Source organism: Mesoplodon mirus (genome assembly GCF_964341445.2).
Source record: "Mesoplodon mirus genome assembly, chromosome: 5".
NCBI classification, from domain to species: domain Eukaryota; kingdom Metazoa; phylum Chordata; class Mammalia; order Artiodactyla; family Ziphiidae; genus Mesoplodon; species Mesoplodon mirus.
In genome coordinates, this window is record NC_138980.1 from 185,197,432 (window position 1) to 185,219,350 (window position 21,919).

The 21,919-nt window shown below is 50.5% G+C and overlaps 2 protein-coding genes across 2 annotated transcripts in view; one reads left to right on the forward strand and one right to left on the reverse strand.

Moving 5' to 3' along the window:
* Window positions 1–393: 393 nt before the first annotated feature.
* The window catches only part of CEP72 (centrosomal protein 72), a gene marked incomplete at both ends in the record, with an annotated part of 34,920 nt that continues 13,394 nt past the window's right edge, over window positions 394–21,919 (reverse strand). Inside the window, 18 exon segments of the mRNA XM_082623323.1 lie at window positions 394–547; window positions 1,721–1,832; window positions 3,012–3,056; window positions 3,059–3,134; window positions 12,046–12,177; window positions 12,179–12,243; window positions 13,399–13,525; window positions 13,746–13,846; window positions 14,432–14,519; window positions 15,178–15,484; window positions 15,546–15,907; window positions 16,195–16,349; window positions 16,447–16,513; window positions 16,807–16,895; window positions 17,578–17,736; window positions 19,142–19,236; window positions 19,238–19,263; window positions 19,266–19,311. Of these exon segments, the coding sequence (XP_082479449.1) occupies window positions 394–547; window positions 1,721–1,832; window positions 3,012–3,056; window positions 3,059–3,134; window positions 12,046–12,177; window positions 12,179–12,243; window positions 13,399–13,525; window positions 13,746–13,846; window positions 14,432–14,519; window positions 15,178–15,484; window positions 15,546–15,907; window positions 16,195–16,349; window positions 16,447–16,513; window positions 16,807–16,895; window positions 17,578–17,736; window positions 19,142–19,236; window positions 19,238–19,263; window positions 19,266–19,311 (2,206 nt within the window).
* Window positions 7,182–9,085, forward strand: LOC309805035 (riboflavin kinase). Its single transcript, XM_082622859.1, has one exon. It carries the CDS (start codon window positions 7,353–7,355, stop codon window positions 7,818–7,820), a length of 468 nt encoding a protein of 155 aa, XP_082478985.1. The 5' UTR covers window positions 7,182–7,352; the 3' UTR covers window positions 7,821–9,085.

A 21,919-nucleotide genomic window follows, 5' to 3' on the forward strand; every position in this document is an offset into this window, starting at 1 on the left:
CACAGCTCTAGGTGTTACTTGCATTTAGTCTCAGATCTTGCAGTTCCTGCTCATCAACTGTGGTGCACAGCTTATTTCATAAAAGAACTCAACGCGAAACTCAGTTATAATTAAAGAATCACTTTTTAGAACAATGTATTAGCTTATTAAATAAGGGTTGCTTGTTACACAATAAATTATTTTCTTTAACCGTCCTTCAGAGCTGCTTTCTTGCACGTTAGGCAGAAAAATACAGCATTTTCTTTGTCTCAAGATATTTGATGAAAAACTACTGACCTGTTTGTCTCAAGACATGTAAAGGGCTTCGATGAACCTGTCTTTTTAGGACACTTCAGACGCCCCCCGCCCCCCGCACCACAGGCCCCGAAGACAGACACCCACGGAGAGGAGCGCTCAGGGCGCAGACGCGGGCGGGAGGCTGGGGAACAGGGCCGCGGTCTTCTCGAGCTCCCTGCGGCTCCAGTGCAGCTGCTCCACCTCGGCCTGGTGCCGCGCCCGCACCCGGCCCAGCTCCAGAAGGAGGTGCTCGTTGGTGCTGACCCGGGACCTGGAGACGAGGCAGGGGACGGCGCTCAGCCCTGGGCCCCGTCCCCGCCCCGGGGGCCCTCCCGCTGGCCCTGCCGCTGCCCCTCTTCTGGCGGGGCTGCGTCTCCCCAGCCCCGGCCCAGCAGGCGCCCCGCTGGCGCGGGAGCTGAAGGGGCGGGGAGGGGAGGCCCCCCGACGCTCTGACAAGAACACTCCATCTTCACGGCGAGAAAACAATGTTCCAGTTCTAGAAAAGGTCCAAGGATGGAAACATTTCTAATTCGCAGTCAGTTGCACTCCTGACATGGACACGGCACAATGGGAAAGTCCTGGGTTTTTTAATACTGGGACCGTTTTTAACTCTGGAGGAATCTCATCAGGGAAGCGGGGCTGCACGCCGCCGACCCCGTCTCCAAGCTGCCAGCTCACCCTGTTGGCACTGACGGAGGGACCTCCGTGGCGCCGCGAGCCACAGATAGCACGGGGCCGCGCTCTCCACAAAGCTGGCCACGCCAGCGACAAACCCCATTTGCGGGACACTGGGAGAGCCACAGGCCAGGCGGAGGCTCAGCACCGACCCGTCTGCTGCTCCGAGAGGCGCTGCGGCCCTGCCTTGCCCACACCCAGCCCACGGAGCCCACCCGCCTGTGGCCTGCCTGCCCTCCCCCCGGGGCTTGTGCTGGGATGGGCCCAGGGGCCTGTGGCCTCCAATCGCCACAAGGTCATAGCCGGCTTGGCTCCGGCTGTGGCAGGGCCGGTGTGGTGACCTCGCCCGACAGTGAGAAGGGGGCGGGGGGAGAGCAGAGGAAAAGGGAGGGTGGGGCGGGAGTGCTGCCTTCAGGCCTGCCCCCCACGGCCCCCGGCTTCCCCTCCGCAGCCCAGCCCGCTGGCCAGCATGCAGGTCTCTTCACAAAATCTGAGCCGAGGGCAAAGGTGGAATCTCTTCACATTTCTACGAGAACAGCCGAGAACAGCCGAGAACAGCCGAGAACCACCACACCGAGGGGTCACGCACAGGCCTCCAGGGCACGGCACCACCTCTCCCTCGCCCCTCGTCCCCCCTTAACACCTCCCAGGAAGCTGCAGCAGGAAGGACCTCGCTGCTCAGTAAGACGGAGAAGCTCACAGAAGCTCCGAGTCAACCCAGCGACACACGTGGGCTCAGGAGCACCAGCCCACTGCCCCGGGCAGGCACCTATGGCTCTCCTGCAGCATCCGGGTGAGCTCCTGGATCCTGTCGTAGTGCTCCAGATGCTGCTTTAGTTCCACAATCTCACCAGAGAGCCTCTTGACACTTGTCTGAAGTCCTGATGGGAAAAGAAGTAGCGATATTCAGTGAAATGCGTTCCCACATTTTAAAATTTTTTATTTATTTATTTAGTTAGTTTTGGCTGCGTTCGGTCTTTGTTGCTGCCCGCAGGCTTCTCTAGTTGCGGCGAGCGGGGGCTACTCTTCGTTGCGGCGCACGGGCTTCTCACTGTGGTGCCTTCTCTTGTTGCGGAGCACGGGCTCTAGGCACAAGGGCTCAGTAGCTGTGGCTCGTGGGCTCTAGAGCACAGGCTCAGTAGTTGTGGCTCACGGGCTTAGTTGCTCCGCGGCATGTGGGATCTTCCCGGACCAGGGCTCGAACCCGTGTCCCCTGCACTGGCAGGTGGATTCTTAACCACTGCACCACCAGGGAAGTCCCAACACTCCCACATTCTGGAAACTAAAATGATTCTAGAGTTTAAAGCGCACCTGGGAAACACGGGAAAAGGTCATCAGGGTGAACAAAGCAGCCCCCTCTCCACCTGCAATCATCCCAACCCAGGGCCCAGCACCGGCCCCTGCTGTTGGGGATGAAGCCCCGGGACTCTGCCTTCTGGGCACCCCTGAGGGGTGCGTGCAGCGTGGAGCAGAGACAGGTGGAGGTGGGCCTGGCACCAGCCGGAAGTCCTAGGCTGGATCTGCTGCTGGACAGCTGGGCCTTCAGGGAGAAGACCCTGGCAGCTGACAGGACTGGGGTGAAGGGCTGTGGGGACGGCTACCGGGCGGCGGGCCCCGGAGGGTCTCGGCTGTGACTGTGCTCACGCCCTGAGATGCTTACCACCCGGTCCTTTAGGAAGAAGTTTCAGATCCCCAAGAGGTCAGACTGGAGCAGACACTCAGGCTGAAGCCCCTGTGGGACCCCACGTCACCTCACATTACCCCAGAGCAGGCTGCACCCCACCTTGAAATCCCAAGGGCACTTTTGCAAAACTGGCAAAATAGAATCCAAGACAGTGAAGAGGGAAACAAAAATGACCTGCGTCTGGAAGGAGCTGTAACCAAGGAGAAGAACGCCCTGGGGAGGGCCCCGTGGCCCTTCAGCAGCTCAGAGCGATGGTCCCGGGCACGCACACCTGCCCTGGCAGGGCTGGGGGCTCCGACCCCGCTGCACCGCAGTTGCTGAGTCTGAATCCTATGAAATCCTGACTCTGACACGTACAAGTAAACCGTGAACTCACCAGTGATCTGCAAGCTCAGTGTGGATGGAGCGTCGGCGTTTCTCCTGTTTTCACGCTGAACAGAAGAGACTTCAAGCTACTGCTTTCCTCCAGAGCTCGGTCCAGATGCTGCCGCAGGTGATCCTGCAGACACAGAGCAACGCGTGCCAAACAGACGAGTCAAACTCTGTGCAGACTGCATCGCTACAAAGATGGCACCTGGGGCCCGTCTGTCTGGAACCAAATGGTCCCAAACTGCACAGTGTAAGGAGAAGGGGTACCACTACTCATCTGCCCAAACCCCCAAATCCACGGTCCTCTGTTTCCAGGTTGACAGGCCTGCTATGCCCATGGGGACGGCGCACTGCCCGGTGACCACGCAGGCTGGGGCTGCAGCCCTTCCTGGATGCAAGAGCCATTTGTGTGCAGACGCCCAGAGGATGCCGGTACCACTTCACTACTTTTCACTTATGCCTCTAAAAATGAAGCTTTGTGTAGGATCTCTGTCTTGATAAGATGATAAGCACCAGACACTTCAGACACTTGTCTCCCAGCAACCCTGTGGCTACTTTCACTCCCACTTTACAAACGGGGGGACTGAGCACAGAGGGTGCTCACGCCCAGGGAGGAGACCCATCCCCACCACATACAACACACAGAAGCCACCACGTGGCACCCTCCTCACCAGCTGCCGCATCGTGAGGACTTGCGGGGCTGCCCGGAATGGGCATGGAGGACCTGCACCCTGCTAAGCCTTCAGAGGAGACCACAGCCCCGAGTGACAGCCTGACAGCAACTTCAGGAGGCCCTAAGACACACGGCTCAGCTGCCCTGGGCTCTGACCACAGAGACCACACAGGGTAAGCGTGTACTGTTTGCGGTGTCACTGGGGGTAACTTGTTACGCAGCAATAGGCAACCTAACACAGGGGGTTCAGTACCTGCTGCCGTCCCTCCAGCCCACCCTCTTAACCACAGGACAGAAGCCAGAAAGCTTCTACACAGCAAAGGAAACCATCAACAAAATGAAAAGGCAGCCTACGGATTGGGAGAAAATATTTGCAAACCATTTGTCTGATAAGGGGTTAATATCCAAAATATATAAAGAATTCACACAACAGTGAAAAAACAATCTGATTTAAACATGGGCAGAGGACCTGAACAGACATTTTTTCAAAGAAGACATCCAGATGACAACAGGCGCATAAATAGATGCTCAACATTGCTAGTCATCAGAGAAATGCAGATCAAACCACAGCGAGGCGTCACCACACCTGCCAGATGGCTTCATCAAAAGGACACGCGGTAACAAGTGTTGCCAAGGGTGTGGAGAGAAGGGAACCCTCATGCGCTGCTGGTAGGAATGTGAACTGGTGCAGCCACTACGGAGAACAGGATGGAGGTTCCTCAAAAAATTAAAAACAGAGCTACCAGATCCAGCAATTCCACTTAGGGGTATTTATCTGAAGAAAACAAAAACACTAATTTGAAAAGATACGTGCACCTCCCATGTTCATAGCAGCATGACTTACAACAGCCAAGATATGGAGCAACCTAAGTGCCCATCGATAGATGAATGGATAAAGAAGATGCGCTATATGTATATAATGAGAAAGACAAATACCACATGATCCCAGTCATATGTGGAATCTAAAACAAACAAACAAACAAAGTGAAGCTCACGGATACAGAGAACTTGGTGCCTGCCAGAAGCAGAGGTTGGGGGTGGGAGAAGTGGGTGAACCATTACTGCTTTTTAGTTTAAATCAATTGAATTTTTTTAAAAAGTCTACTACAAATAAAAGGGAGAGGTTGTTAATTCGATAAAAAACGCAAGACCCGAGTGTACGCTGCCTACAAGGAACCCACTTTAGGTATAAGCACACCAATGAATTAAAAGGACAGAGAAAGATACACTATAGCAACACTGACGGAAGAAAGCTGCTGGTGGCCATGCTCACGTCGGTCAAAGCAGAATAAGAGAGAGAAAGAGCAGGTACAAAGGGGAAAAGCATGAGAGGAAGCATCACACACTCAGGGCACTAACAGGGGTTAATGACAGGCAGGCTGTCAGGTGACGGCAGTGCGCGGAGGGAAAGGCAGAGAGCGGGCCAGGAGGCGCACCAGCACGGGACAGCGGCACCGGGAGGACCACTCACTGGAAACGCCGACACCACTGAGCACACAGGTGTCACCTCAGCGGCCCCCGAGAGACCGGGGCACAGGCGTGGGCCCATCACATGGCACGGGGTGACCAGATTCACACCGGGCAGCCTAACTCCATGGCCCACACACTCAACCCTGACGACGTACGAGCGTGACCAAAAAGAACAATTATACTATATGGGTCAAATTTACTTATTTTGGCTATAAAATAAATAAATAAATAAAAATAAAACGAACGAACACCGTAAATAGTTTCCATACAATTAAACTGAACCATAATGATCAGTGAGGGAAAAACCTCAACACGCTGAATGCACGATGGTCTTTAAGTAAAAATTATACACGTCTAAGGTGCCCCTTCGATGGTTTGATGTGCGTGTTCACAGTGATGACCACAGTCAAGGTAATAGACACACCTTCTCTTTACAGAGTAACCATTTTCTTGGTGATGAGAACACCGGAAATCTCTCAGCAGATTTCCAGATTCCACGTGGTCTTATCAACTGCGACCATCAGGCGCGCTTTAGAGCCCTAGACCGAGTCACCTACAGCGCTGCCACGCCGTGCCCTGGGCCACCGTCTCCCCTCCCCCCCACCTCCCCACCGCCGTGGCCACCGTTCTACTCTCTGCTATGAACTCAGCTCTTAGGTTCCATATATGAGATCATGGAGTCTGTTTTCTCCCCACGTCGGACTTATTTCACTTAGCATAACGCCCTCGAGGTCTATGGCAGGACTCCCTTCTTTCTACAGCCGAATAACGTCCCGCTGTACACACACACCACGTCTTCTTTACCCATTCATCCACTGAAGGACACTTGGGTTGCTTCCACATCTTGGTTACTGTGACTAATACTGCAGTGAACGTGGCAGTACATGTATCTCTTCCAGATCCTGATTTCACTTCCTTTGGGTAAATACACAGGACTGGGATTGCTGGATCATATGCTAGTCCTACTGTGGACTTTTTGAGGACCCTCCATGCTGTTCTCCACAGTGGCTGCACCAACGTACATTCCCGCCAACAGTGCACGAGGGTTCCCTCCTCTCCACATCCTCCAGTTGTTATCTCGTCTTTCTGATGACAGCCATTCTGCAGGTGTGAAGTGATAGCTCACTCTGGTTTTGACTTGCATTTCCCTGATGATTAGTAATACTGAGCATCCTTTTCACACGTCTGTTGACCATCTGTATGTCTTCTTTTTAGGTCCTCTGCCCATGTTTTAATTGGGTTTCTTTTTTTTTCTATTGAGTTGTACGAGTTCTTCATATATTCTGGATATTAACCCCTCATCAGATAAATGCTTTGCAAGTGTTTTCTCCCAATCCACAGGCTACCTTTTCACTTGGGTGATGGTTTCCTTTGCTCTGCAGAAACTTTCAGTTTGAGGCAGTCCCACTAGTTTATTTTTGCTTTTGTTGCCTTTGCTTTTGGTGTTACATCCAAAAAAATCACTGCCAAGGCCATGTCGAGGAGCTTTTCCCCGTTTTCTTCTAGGTTTTTTTTTTTTGGCCGCACTACGTGGCATGCGGGATCTTAGTTCCCCTACCAGGGATCAAACCCACACCCCCTGCAGTGGAAGCATGGAGTCCTAACACTGGACCACCAGGGAAGCCCCTTCTAGGAGTCTTAGTTTCAAGTCTTATATTTAAATTTTTAATCCACCCTGAGTTGAATTTTCTGTGTGCTGTAAGGGTCCAAGTTCATTCTTTTGCCTGTGAACATCCAGTTTTCCCAACACCTTTACTGAAGAGATTATCCTTTCACGATGGTGTATTCTCAGTGCCCTTGTCAAAAATTAGTTGACCATATATGCGTGGGCTTAGTTTTGGGTTCTCTATTCTGTTCCAGTAATCTGTGTCTGTTTTTGTGCCAGCACCATACTGTTATGATTACCATAGCTTTGTAATATAATTTTAAATCATGAAGTGTGATGCCTGAAACTCTGTTCTTTCTCAAGATCACTTTGGTGGTTGCCCGGCGCCGTCTGTTCGGTCAGTGGCGTGAGCGTCTCGCCGTGGTGTGTCGTCCGCGCCGCTCGGCCAGTTATACGCCCGTGCACTCGCCCGGCCGGCCGGCCTGCGGAGCTCCCGCCCGCGTCCCCCGGCTGGTCCGGGGCGTCCGGGCACCGCCTCGACGGCGGCTCCGCCGGACGCGCATACTGGACCGCAGCCCGCACCCCGAGCGGACGGCGTCATGAGGCACCTGCCGTACTTCTGCCGCGGCCAGGTGGTGCGGGGCTTCGGTCGCGGCTCCAAGCAGCTGGGCATCCCTACAGCTAACTTTCCTGAACAAGTAGTAGATAATCTTCCAGCTGATGTATCCACTGGCATATATTATGGTTGGGCCAGTGTTGGAAGTGGAGACGTCCATAAGATGGTGGTGAGCATAGGATGGAACCCATACTACAAGAATACAAAAAAGTCCATGGAAACTCATATCATGCATACTTTCAAAGAGGACTTCTATGGGGAAATTCTCAACGTGGCCATTGTCGGCTACCTCAGACCAGAAAAGAACTTTGATTCTTTAGAGTCACTTATTTCAGCCATTCAAGGTGATATTGAGGAAGCTAAGAAACGACTAGATTTACCAGAACATTTGAAACTCAAAGAAGACAATTTCTTCCAGGTTCCTAAAAGCAAAATAATGAATGGCCACTGAAGGAAAAGCATCTTATTTATTCATTCACTGTTTTCTAATATTTTACTGCTCACAACTCTACAGTCTCATCTTGGTTGTACTTTAAAAATCAAACATTTTCCTACAGCTGTGAATTAAACAGTACAATGTAGTTACCATATTATGTTCCAACTGTTCAATTAAACCCATCATGTTACAGTACTAAAAAGGTTCATTTTAAAAATCAAGATTCTTTTTTATGTAATATGTTGATTAAAATGTACCATAGAAAGGTCTTAAGTGTTTTATAATGGAAATGAAATATATATAAATATGGGTAACAGGCAAGTCACTGGTTTGAGATGACAGCTATTAATTCTCATGGTAAAATTCTAGCATGCATGTACCTGTATAGCATGCTCTGCTAATCAGAAGGCTCATAAAAATAACTATATTAAGCAGAGGTTTGACAGTTTATTACAAACCTAAGGGGAAAAATCCAGACTTCATAATTTTGATATTTTGTGCATTTATATATTATTACAGACATGAAGACTTATGAAATTTCATTTTAGTTAGTCATTTCCTTTAAGGGCTCAAATCACTGTACTGGGTTCCATTTTTGTTACAGCTGCCTCAGTTCTAATTGGTCTAGACTCTCTCCCTGTTATTTTTTTGTTTTTCTTTTAAAACAGTAAAATGAGTGTTTTTCGAATCTCTAGCTCTCATTTTTGTGTTGTATAACACTTCTCTCTTTTTAAGAGTAGATACTCTTCAACATTTTTCTTAACCTTTGTTTCCTGTAAACAATTGTCAGTGTCAGTTCTTGCATTTAGAATATCCAACTTTACATTTACAAAATGTAGAGTTTCATCTGTGTCTGTATCTGCCATCCCATCGCTTCACTATATGAACAGTGATTAAGTGCATATCTCTAGCATTTTAGAAAAAACACCCAAATGTTCACCTGTAGGTTTCCTCAAAGTTTAAATGAACACCTAGCATTTCATTTATATATACCAGTTTCTTAAACAACACAAAATACTTGTTCTCCCCCCTAGGGAAACTATTTAAGAGCCAACTAAACTATGAAATACAGAGTTATTTGTTTTTAATGTGACTGTATGTTCCTGAGCAAATGCAGACTGTTGTAGTTGTGTGTGAACAATGTAATTTAAGGCTAAAGAGTGCTATCTGGAAGATAATTTTAAAGATAACTCATTATAAAACCATTTTCCCCTAATCTGCATAAATGAGAACTGATTTTAACAAAACTGTTTATATAACATTTAGAAGAACATCTAAAACTAATGTTGGAGAAGGGGGAAGCAGGAATAAATTCAGTTGGATTGTTCTGACTTTGGTGTATGAATTTATGGCAAACAGTGTAGTATGTGTATTTTTCATTTCTTCTTTAAAGAAATACTTAGAAAATGTAATTTAATGTTAGAAATCCTATACTTGAAAGAAGCCTCAATTGTCGGTGGTTCTATGAAACAAAGTTAAAAACAAACATGGAAAGTGTAAAAAAGATTTGTGTTTGAGTAGCTTGCGACTGATTGTGTCCTCATTAAGTGTGAAAATTCTTTGATATTGTCACCTTACATTTTGTTAAATAACTATTGCTTTTGAAAAGCGTATAGTGTGTGGTTTAGGAGTTAGTTAATAGTGTCTACATTTTTTTAAGTTTTATATATAAAGTATTTATGTATTATAAGAAATTGCAGTAGGGCCATTTTCAATTAGTCAGTGTTTTCAGGCCTTGAAATAAATCTTGACCAAAGGGAAAAAAAAAAAAAAAAAAAGATCACTTTGGTGATTTGGGGTCTTTTGTGGAACTACAAAAAGAAGAATACAAATTAAAAGAAAAATAATTATACAAATTTTAGAATTGTTTTTTCTATTTCTGTGAAAAATGCCATTGGAATTTTTATAGGGCTTACACTGCAACTGTAGATGTCTTTGGGCAGTATGGACATTTTAACACTAACAACCTTCCACCCCCCCATGAACATGGGATATCCTTTTGCTCATTTGTCTTCTTCAACTTCTTTTATCAATGTTTTATAGTTTTCAGTGTTAAGCTCTTTAACCTTCTTGGTTAAATTTATTCCTAAGTATTTTATTCTTTTTGATGCTATAAATGGAATTGTTTGGGAACAATCATTGATGTAAAGAAATAAGAATGATTTTTGTTATGCTGACTTTGTATCCTGCAACTTCACTGAATTTATTTGTTCTAATTTTCTTTTGTGAAGTCTTTAATGTTTTCTACATGAATGATCACATCATCTACAAATAGAGGTAACTTTACTCCTTCCTTTCCAATCTGGATGCCTTTTGTTTCTTTTTCTCACCTGCTTGCTCTTGCTAGTACAGTTGATCCCTGAACAACGGGGGGTCGGGGGGCTGGGGTGCCGACTCTCCTTGCAGCTGAAAATCTGCATATAATTTATACTCAGCCCTCCAAATCTGCAGTTCTGTGTCCATGGATTCAACCAACTTCCAATTGTGTAGTACTATAGTATTTACTATTTAAAAAATCCACATATAAATGAACCCATGTAGTTCAAACCCACGTGTTCAAGGGTCAGCTGTACTTCCAGTGGAAGAGAAGCTGCAGAGTGGACACCCTGGTCTCATACTGGGTCTCAGAGGAAAAGCATTCAGTCTCCCCCACTGATCGTGAGGTGAGCCAAGGGCTTCTCACAGATGGCCTTTATTGTGTTGAGGAAATTTTCTTTTACACCTATTTTGTTGGGGTTTTTTTTATCATGAATGGATATTGAACTTTGTCAGATGCTCTATCTCCATCACTTGGGATGACTGTGTGGTCTTTATCTCTCCATGAGTTAATGTAGCGTATTAATTTGTGTATGTTAAACCAACCTTGCATTCCAGGGGATGCTCCCTCTTGGTGGTGATGTGTTGCTGAATTTGGTATACCAGTCTTCTGTTGAGGAGTTTTACATCTATGTGCATCAGATACTAGCCTGTAGTTTTCTTTTCTTGCGGTGTCTTTGGCTTTGGTATCTGGGCAATGCTGGCTTTATGTAATTAGTTTTAAAGTATTCCCTCTGCTTCTATTTTTTTTGGAAAAGTTTAAGAAGGGTAAGTATTAATTCTTCTTTGAATGTTTGATAGAATTCAGCCATGAAGCCATCTGGTCCTGGACTTTCCTTTATTAAGAGGTTGATTACTGTTCTATCTCATTTGTTATTGGTCTCTTAGGTTTTATTTCTTCTTGATACAGTCTTGGTAGGTTGTATGTTTCTAGGAATTTATCCATTTCTCCTAGGTTCTCCAATGTGCTTGTATATAACCATTCTTTGACTCTTTTTGTTTCTCAGGCATCCGTTGTAATGCCTCCTCTTTCATTTCTGATTTTTAATCTCCTCTCTTTCTTAGTCTAGCTAAGAGTTTATTGGTTTTGTATACTTTCAAAACCCAGCTCAGTTTTGTTAATTGTTTTCCTGTTGTTTTTCTACTCTCTTATTTATTTCTGCTATGATCTTTATTATTTCCTTCCTTCTGCTTACTTTGGATTCAGTCTGTTCTTCTTCCTAGTTCCTCTAGCTGTAAAGTTAGGTTGTTTATTTGAGATTTTGAGATCTTTTTTCCTTTTTAGTGTAGGCGTTTATGAGTGATGGTCTCATGGTGAGGTTACAAAGGACGAGGGCGGCCTCAGCCAGGAGGTGGGCTCCCCTGCCAGGTCCACACTGTGCTGGCTCTGGCTGCCCTTCAGTGCCACCTGGTGGCGGAGTTCCCACAGGTCCAACAGGACACCTTGGTCTCATAGCTGGCTGGTGCAGACAGGACAGCAGCAGGGACCCCAGGTCACCCAGGTAACTGGAACCTCTCTCACCAGTGTTCTGGGGAGCCTGGGCCAGGGAACGCTGGGGCCACAGAAACTCCACCTCCAGCCCAGCCTCACTCTCTCTTTTTCTCTCCCACTCGGCCCCTCTCAGAACAGAACACGGCCGCCCAGGAGGGGCAGAGCTGGGACAAGTGGCAACGTTGCCATCTGCAGTCACTGTCACGAGGGGTCCTGGAGTGACAGAGTCACGCTGCGTCCCTGCAGGGCAGCTGGAGTCCCTGGGGGTGAGGAGAGCCTGGTGGGGGAGGGGGTTCGCGTCCTGCAAGGGCAGGAAGGGGCCCCGGTGTTGTCCCGACAGCTGTAAGGGGAAGCAGCGTTGAGAAGCTACCCTCATTCTGTGATGTCAAAACTACATTTTGCTCCATCTGTGAACAAACGGAACTAACTCACCATCTCCTTCCGAGTGTCGCTGAGTTCCGACACCACCTCACTCATCTTCATGCTATACTGCTCCTGTAGCTCAGCAAGGCGACTCCGCAAAGACTTATTTTCCATAGTCAGGGAGATAATTTCTTCGCTCACACGTTGTTGAACTGTCCTGAGTGGCTGTAAACTCTTGGACAGATGACAAAATGTGTCTTGTCTGAGCTAGAAGTAAGAAACAAACATTATTACAACATTCATGTTGAAAGGATGAGTGTAAACAAAACATGTTCAATGCATTTTGAATAACACAGGCTACATAGCTCAAAAACACTGACGGGCATGGAGACTGGAAGAGGGACACGTACACCATTGAAATGACTTCATCAGGCCTCTTTATCCCCAGCCGTGGATGAGGACCAACAGGCAAAGAGCAACAATTTTAGAGACCTAGAGAAAAGGGCCCTCAGGGAAAGGCCACCATTAGGAAGGTCTGCCTGAACGCTCTTACACAACACCGACTGCTGCTGCTCCAGGCCTGGCCCTGCAGTGTGAACGGTCTGGTGGCTCCACGACTGGGAAGGCAGACAGTCCTGCTGCTAGCCCTGAGAAGGTGCAGGTTTATGCGGTCAGGATCCAGGGGCGCCAGCTTCTCAGGGCACCCTGATTCCAGAAGGAGAAGCTGAGGGGCCCAGACACTGAGTGGAAGGCTCAGGAGCCTCTGGTGCAGCTACGCTGGGAGATCCAGGCAGAGCTCGGGGTCTGCTGGAAGGAGACAGCTGGCAGGCCCCTGCTCCCCCTGGGGCACATGAGGCTGCAATCAGGCTGCGGGGAAAGAGAAGGTGACCCTGGGGACACAGCATCTCCCCATCTCACACCCCGACTCTGGATGTGGGGTCCCCTGTGTGCCCCTGTACCCAGGCACCAGGCAGAAGAAAACCCAAGTCCTCTCTGGGGAGGGGCCATCTTCCTGGGTCTCAAGTCATTTCCACCGAAAGGTCAGCAAATCCGGGGCCCTGCATTCAGTCAAATGCTCAGAGGATTCGGAGAAGACAGCAGCAGCATTTTAGTCTCTCCAAATCCCCACGTAAAAACAGAGCAAGGAGAAGCAAACACCCAGGAAGAGCGACGCCAACACCACTGGCTGATGACACACCTCCAGGAAGCCTGGAGCGCCAGCAGGTGGGAAACGACAGCCACAGGCCGCGTGGAGTCCTCCATGCCTGCCACCTCCCGAGAACGCAGATGCTGTGAACAGGACCATCAGTCCCCACAGCGCAGTGAGGCAGTGACGCCGGGGAGGCGGTCCAGCGAGACACGGGGACCAGCGCCCAGCAGTGGGGCACAAGCACCTGCCCGCAGAGCCCTGCGCCAGCTCACCGAGGAACACCTCATTGCTGTGCAGGGGGCTGCAGCCACTCCAGTGCCTGTCCACCAGGTCGAGGGGCGCCACCTCCAGGGTGGCCTTCTTCCCGGGCGGCACGGCCAAGTGCAATTTGGGACACACCTGCACGGAAACAAACCACGACCATGGCTTTTTCCGTGTCTGAAACCAGTGGGTATGATGCAGCACTAGGCGTGAGCGTCACACTAATGCTTCATCCCACCACCAACAAGCACGATGAGCGGTTCACATACCACAAACCTGCAGGGGGGGCACATGGGATTCACCTCCCCGCCCCCTGCACGTGTGTCCACATCTGTGGGGCGGGGACAACATCTCACACCGGGAGGAACGGCGAAACTGTCACCTTAGTGTAACAGTCAGGAGACCAGTCGGTTCCCAGGGACAGCTGTCCTGGGCCCTCCTGAACCAGCCCCAGCGATTCTGGGAGGGAGGAGACTAGTCTCGGCCTGAACGGCCACTGGAGCCCAGGAGGCCCTAAGTGCAGCGCAGCCCACACAGGACTAGAGGGAGGGCTGGCCGGGACGGCGCAGGCACAAGGCTGCCGAGCAGAACCACCATGGCTCCACCCCGGGCCCAACCACGCCAGGACCGCAGAGTCACTGGCATTCACGGCAACGCTCTCTTTTCTTCCGTTTAGAAATTGTTTTACCAATTTTAAGGGATTACTGCAGAAAGGGGGATGGCTCCTGCCCACTTTCTGAGTGTCTAGGGAACAATTCCTGGGTCCGGGGATTTCGTGAGTAAATGCCAGCAGTGCCAGAGCTGGGGCCAAGGCCTCGCGCCCTTCACAGCCCAGCGCTCCCCACTGTTACACAAATAAAGGGCTTTTCTCCTTAAGACCGTCTGGAACAGCCAGCAAGACCCTGAAGGGAGTGTGGGAGCGACCTGGGCCACTTGAGCCGGGACAGCCCCGCACTCTTGGCATCACTGCCCACCCACGGGAGCCCCAGGAGCACCGGGAAACACAAGCCCGCAGAGGGGACACTGCTCTGCCCGAGGTCACACCAAGGGCGGGGCAGCCGTCTCCGGGGACCAGTCGGCGTGGGAACACTGACGCCAGCTGCTGCCCCCGAAGGGCTGAGGCTGAGAGCACCTGTGAGCATCAGCACAAGTACCTCCGTCAGAAGCTGCACCCGGACCCTCAGCCTCAGGCGTGGGTGATGGAGCCGAAGTCCCCGGTGTGGTCAGGCTTCTGCCTTCCACCCGGCAGAAGGGTCGTGCCCTCTCCAAGAGGACGATCACCACAGGGTCAGAGTACTCAGAGGAGGGGACACCGCAGGCAGCACCCCTCCTGCAAAGTCCCAACCCCACAGCAAGTGCCAGTCCGTCAGGCGAGGCTCCGCCCGGGGTGACATCCATCTGGGGACAGGGAAGGCCCAAGCACATTCCCAACTCAAGCAAATCCTCATTTTCCCTCCTTCACTCAATCCAGTGAGAGACTGAAGAGGCAAACAGACAGGGGCCAGACCAGCCGTGAAAGCAGAGCTCGGCCCCGCGGCCTGCGGCTGGAAGCCACCCACCACCTACGATGAGCCCAGCGTCAGGACCAACCACAGGGGGCCAGGCGCTCCCCTCACCAACCTCGTGGGACGCCCCCTTCCAGCCCCACCCCCTGGCCTCCCCGGGCCGCAGCCCCTGTCAGGGCACCTGCACCCCTTCTCTGCTGGGATGCTCTCCCCGCCCCGCCCTCCTGGGAGTGACGTGGCAGGGCCAGCCCCCTGCCCCGCGAGCTCGGAGGGCAAGCCACCCACTGTCTGCTGGATGGTCTTCACTCGTGTCCCAAACTTTGAGAATGTCTCCATCTCCAACTGGGCCAGTGACAAGGGCGACAAAGCATCGTCCACAACCGCTCTGGGCGACCCTGGGGTCTCGAGAACGTGCACTCCCGAACGAGGACGTGTCCTTCGGAGAACCAAGGGACGCACGCCCGGGACTCCCGCTCCCGAGGGTGGCTCCAGCCGGCGGGACGAGGAGGCTGCGTAAGCCAGCGCCCCCGGGGTGACACTTCCAACCTCAAGGCCCTCGCACCACGGGGAGAGGCGTGGAGCCCAGAGCGCGCTTCTCACAGAACGGGGCGGTGACAGTGCTGTGGAGCAGTTCACCTAAGAGCTGCGCTCACCTCGGGGCCGTGTTAGCGCTGAGGATGGAAGACAGGCCTGACAGGTCGGCGGCCCGCGGCCTGCACACCTGGCTCACCTCACGCACGCTGGGCGGCCTCTGCCGCTCGGGCTCCCAGGCCACCAAGCGGGAACAGGGCCCCTGGCTCCGGCCCTCCGAGCCACCCCTCCTGCTCAGGCCCTCCTCCAGGCAGCTCAGACACTCCTGGTCCGCAGGTGCCTGGAGCCTCCCACCACGCACCCTTCGCTTCCTGTGCTTTTCCGGAGCAGGCAAGGGATTTAACCCCTTTTGTGTCAATAAACTTGTCTTCTGAGAAGGGGCTGGGTCCTCCATGTCCTTGGGGTCCGCAACAGAGCAGGCGCCCTGGGCTCAGGGACCGGCACTGCAGTTTACACAGCTGTGTGCACACGCATGCGTGTGTGTGCGCGTGAGCATCTGTGTAGGCATGCATGTGCCTGTGTACGGATGCACGTGCACATGCAAATATGGAAAATCCACCAAAGAGTAACAAAACTGAAGTAGTAACTTTAACAAATGAATCGACTGATTACTGTATGTCCTCTCACCAAAACTATATATAACAAAGATGAGTCAAGTGGGTAACAACTTAAGATCTGGAAGTTACAGTGGATTTAACAACTTGTCCCTACCGGAGACACTGTCGACACGTCGGATCTAAGACCCTCCCTCCCCAGCCGCTGAGCCACTTCCCGGGCACCTCGGGGCCCGGCACCCCACAGCCCAGGGCCCTCCTCCCAGGGCAGGCTCTCCTCTTGACGCCCCTCAGCCTGAGCCCTGGACCCTCCTGCACGTGGACTCTGCAGGCACCTGGGCTCAAATCTGCCCCACAAGGCTGCCCTCTGGCCAGGCCTCCTCTCAGGGCTCCGTGAACAGAGCCACACCCAGGGCATCCCCGGCAAACTCGGGCCACGAGTGCTCGTGACCTGAGCGGACGGACACCACTGTCATCTGGCGGCCCAAGCCAGAGACCACCCGGACAGCCCTCCCCCGCAGTTCCCTGCCCATGACCATACATCACCAAGTTCACCCAACCAGCGCCAGCAGGACACCCCTGCCCCTTGCCGGGACTGGTCTGCCATATCCACTCAGACGGACCCACTGCCCGCCCCCCACAACTCAAATGCCCACTGGCCACTCCATGCCATCCCCTGCCCCCAGCCCAGGGACCTGCCCCCCCACCCACCCATGTGGCACCGTGCTCCCTCACCTTGACCTGCAACCTGTGCTCTTCCGTCCCCCACCTCCAGCCCAGGGCCTCCACACGAGTCCACACCCACACAGCACAGCTGAACCTGGCCACCAGGGGCCAGCAGAGCAAGCCACACTGGGACTGGGGGCCGGCCCACAGAAGCACAATCTGAATGCTTCAAAACCCTCCAGGACACAGACGACGGGAGGACCCAGAAATACTTCCAGCTCACAGGCGTCTGAGACACGACGCTAAGATACACCACGTGCACCAGACAGGATCCGGGACCCGAAGACGCATCCACGCATCCCCACGCACACATACACGTGTAGATGTGTGTGTAGGGACACACGCGTGAGGTCTCAGGACACGGAGTAAATGCGGCTGGTGTCTCAATGCCATGGCCTGCTCTGCAGTGGCCACGGGGCACTGGGTAGCCACCACCATGACCCGCCAAAGTCCCCACGCGCTCACCTGCACAAGCCTCAGGCAGGGGCTAGGTTCGCTCACACTGGGAGGTTTCTGACGCCTTTTCCATATTCGTGCAAACAACACTCTCAATTAACTTATTTAATTTCCCTCGTCTTTCATTTTTTAAACTGTAACAGTAGCCACTGACATAACCTGGGCCCATGTATGTATCCAGAAGAAACTGTGTGAATGAGAGTGTGTACCCACAGAGCAGGAACCTAAACCACAGATGTTCTACAAAGGTCAACTTCCATTTGTAAAGAAGATTCTTTCCTAAGACACCTCAGAGAGTTACGCACACACACACGATGAAGAGAAGGGGAGCGGGAGCAAACAGTGAGGCTGGGGTCACCCGGACGAGGGGCAACGTGCTGCGGGGGGCGCTGGTCCTGCATCCTCGGCCCCACCCAGCCCCCGCGGGAGCTGCTCCTCCGCTTCTCGGGGCCCTTCCTCAGGGAGTCCCCGCACTGGTGCTGTGCTGACTCAGGACTCAATAGATGCCGCGACTCTGCTGCATTAAAAAGCATTTTAAAAGCTTTATTTCAGGCTTCCAACAGTGTACCGTATCTGTCAAGTATACTCCTTCGTGGGGTAAATGGGAAAAGAAGGCTGAGCGGACAACACACACCAGCCCACCCTGGTGGGAACCTGCAGTGGTCACCGCCCACAGCGCCCCAGGGGAGGGTGACCCAGCCGCACTCAGGAGAAACTGTTCAGCCGAGGAATCAAGACAGACACGACGGTCAACAGAATCCAGAGACTCCAGCCCACTGAATTAACAAGGGCGCCAAGGTTACTGAATGAAGAAAAAGACAGTCTTCTCAGCAAATGGCACTGGCACAACTGGACATACGTGGGGGGACAGGCGGGCAACCTGACCCACTATCTCATACCACACCCAGAAACTCACTCAAAAGAGCGGTTCTCAGACCTAAGCACTGACCCCCAGCACACGGGCCAGTCCGTGGGAGGAACCTCCACGAGCAGGGGCAGCACACGGAAAAGCACGGCCATGAAGGAAAACATGATGAACTGGATTTCACTGAAATAACACTGCTCTTGGAAGCACTGTTTAGAAAACAAAAGGCAAGCCACAGGGTGGGCAGAAACTTGCAGTACTATATCTGAGAAAGGGCTTGTGTTCAAACACCATGAAGAAGTCTTATGCCTCAACACCAAGAAAAGAAAAGGGGAGGGGAACAGACAGGAACAGAAAGGCCACAGAAGAAGATGTGAGCCCATGAAGAGACTGTTGTGACTTGTTTTCAGGAAATGCTAATTAAAACCAACAAGAGATACCACCACACACCCAGGACGGGAGCCAGCGTTAGAGAGACTGACAGTCCCAGGAGCTGGCGGGGACGCCAAGGCAGAGGTGGTCCTGCAGCAGGGAAGCCCCAGCCTGCTGCGTCTTCATGGAAAGCTCTCAGGAACCCACAACTCAGAAGCAGCAGCAATGGAGCTGAAGCTCACACACAAGTCGTGGCGGAAGAGCCCCAGCAAAGGGCATGAAGTTCACGTGCACGGCCTCATCAAGTCTCACGTCCTCACCAACGCGCAGCTGGAGCCGGGAGTCCCCTCGTGGCCGGCGGGGCCTCCCTCCCTCCAGCAGAGGACGCTTCCTCCTTGTCTGCTTAGACATCTCACTTCTTCCCTATCCCTGTAACTGAGCTGAGGAGGGACCTGATATAAACAGCCCTGCAAACATGACTACCTCCACCTCAAATACACTGACTTCTCCTTCTGTAATTCCATGATCCAAATTACTGATTTTTACGAGTGCACAAGATTTCATGAAGATTCTACATTTAAAGGTAAGTTCTCTAAGGAAGGCCACCGTGGACTCTGAAGCCAGCAGGCATCAACCTCCCAGAAAGGCTGCACGCGCTGGCCCTCTCCGTGGAGCAGCAGCCTACCTGGGGAGCTCTGGAAGCTGGCCTCTTGCTCCCGCTGGCTGGAACTCACGCTCCCAGGAGGGCTGCTCAAGCCCCACTCACACTCGGCAATGAGGTTCATCATCCGCGTCCATGACCAAAAGCCCTTCTTGGCCGAGGGGTCAGTACACTTGGCTCCGGAGTGACGCGGTCTGCAAAGAAAAGCAAGCCCAGTGCTGGCGCTGCAGCCCACAGAGCACTCCCGCCCGTACAGACCCCGGGAGGGAGATGCCTACACCGCGAGCACGGCCACGAGGTCTCCGAGGAGGAGGAGCTGGTGTCCCTACCGCAGTGAAGTTGGAGCGGACTCGGCCAGGACGGCTGGTCACCACACCAGGATTCGTTCAAGGACAGAAGTCCCAAGAAGCTCCCCTCTGCTAGGATCTCCGAGCACGTCCACGGTGCCGTCCGTGTGATCACGAAAGTCCAAGGAGGACTTCCCTGGGGATGAGTGGCGAAGACTCCGTGCTCCCAATGCAATGCAGGGGGCGAGGGTTCAATCCCTGGTCAGGGAGCTAGATTCCCCCATGCCACATAGTGCGGCCAAAAAACAAAAAACAAACAAACAAAAAAGCAAGTTCAAGGATGTGGTGTTCTGAATGTCTATTTTCACATTAAGTGAAAACATTTCCCTACCAACTGAAATGTGAGGTTTTAGAATAGGATGTCCCTCCATACAGAGGTACATACCTCATTTCCAACAAAGGCAGCTTAAGAAATCACTCTTCAAAATAGAACTCAATCACATACTATGAATATTGATTTTATGACACCTTATCATACTTTGAGAGATCAGTGAATGATATTCCTTATTTTCTCATATTGAAAGTGTTCCAGATCCCTGCAGAAAGAAGGGGACTTGGTTCTCCTTCGGGGTCTGACCACAGAAACCTGACAGTGGACACATGCAGCCTCTCTGGGTATCCACTGCCACCTCTGGATAATAGGACACTGCACCAGATCACCTAAACTCTGTGGAAACTTAGTCTTCAAATAATCAAGGACAGGTAAACTGCAAAACACTGCTGAAAGAAATTAAAGACGAGATAAATAAATGGAAACACATCCCACGTTCACTGATTGGAAGACTTAACACTGTTAAAATGTCAATACTACCCAAAGCAATCTACGGAATCAGTGCAATCCTATCAAAATCCCAATGACATTTTTTGCAGAAACAGAAAAACCCATCCTAAAATGCGTCTGGCATCTCAAGGGACTCCAAATAGCCAAAACAACACTGAAAAAGAGCAAGCATTAGAGGTAGACTCAGATATGGCAGAAATGCTGGATGAAATCAGACTCCAATTTAAAACAACTATGAGTAATAATGCTAAAAGATCTAATGGAAAAAAGAGACAACATGAAAGAACAGATGGGAATGTAAACAGAGAGATGGAAATTCTAAGAAAGAAGCAAACAGAAGTGTTAGAGTCAAAAACACTGTAACAGAAAAGAACACCTCTGATGAGCTCTAGACTGGGCATGGCTGAGGAAAGGATCTCGCAACTTGAGAATATATCAATAGAAACCTCCAGAACTGAAAAGCGAAGATTAAAGAAGACTGAAAAAAAAAAACAGAATAGAATACCCAAGAATCGTGGGACAACTACAAAAGGTGTAACATACACATTTGAGAATACCAGAAGGAGAAGAGAGAGGGGAACCAAAAAAATATTTGAAGATGACTTAAAATTTCCTTAAATTAATGTCAGACACCAAATCACAGAACCAGGAAGCTCAGAGAACAGTGGCAGAGTAAATGCCAAAAAAATTACAGTGAGGAATATATTCTACTGGAGAAAACCTAAGACAAAGAAAAAAATCTTGAAATAGGCCAGAGGGGAAAACCATGCAAGCAAAAATAGAGTAGAGTGAAATACTCAGTATGGAGACAAAAAAACGACCAACCTAGAATTGTGTACCCTGCAAAATTATCCTTCAAAAGTGAAGGAGGAATAAAGACTTTCTCAGACAAACAAAAACTGAGGGAATTTGTTGCCAGTAGACCTGCCTGGTAAGAAACATTAAAAGAAGTTCTTTAGAGAGAAAGAGAATGACACAGGTCAGAAACTCAAATCAGAGAAGGAATAAGTGAAGGCAGAATAAAAACTTCTATTTTTCTTACAATCTAACAGGCAACAGTTTGTTTGAAATAATAGCAACAATGTACTCAATACATTATGTTCATGTATTACAGGCAGGGTTATAGTTTGGGTATAAATGAAATGAACAACAGCAATGATACAAGGGACAGGAGGGAGGAATTAGGAATATTTTGTTATTATAAGGTACTTGCATGATCTGTGAAGTGGTATAGTGTCGGAAAGTGGTCTTGGATTACTTGTAAATGTACATAGGCAGACCTTGAAGATATTGAGGGTTCAGTTCTAGACGACCACAATAAAGCAAATATTGCAATAAAGCAAGTCACACCATTTTCTTGGTTTCCCAGTGCATCTAAAAGTTATGTTTACACTGTACTGTAGTCTATTAAGTGAGCAATAGCATTATGTTAAAAAACAATGTGCACACCTTAATTTAAAAATGTTTTATTGCTAAAAAATGCTAACCATCATCTGAGCCTTCAGCAAGTCATACTAGCAACATCAGAGATCACAGATCACCACCACATAAAAAGATGAAAAAGTCTGAAATATTGCAAGAATTACCAAACTGTGACAGAGACATGAAGTGAGCAAATACCATTGGAAGAACAGTACCAACAGATTTGCTTGACGCAGGGTTGCCACAAAGCTG

What these genes read in the sequence shown, in the direction of transcription:
- LOC309805035 (XM_082622859.1), top strand. Translation starts at nt 7,353, where the DNA reads ATGAGGCACCTGCCGTACTTCTGCCGCGGCCAGGTGGTGCGGGGCTTC.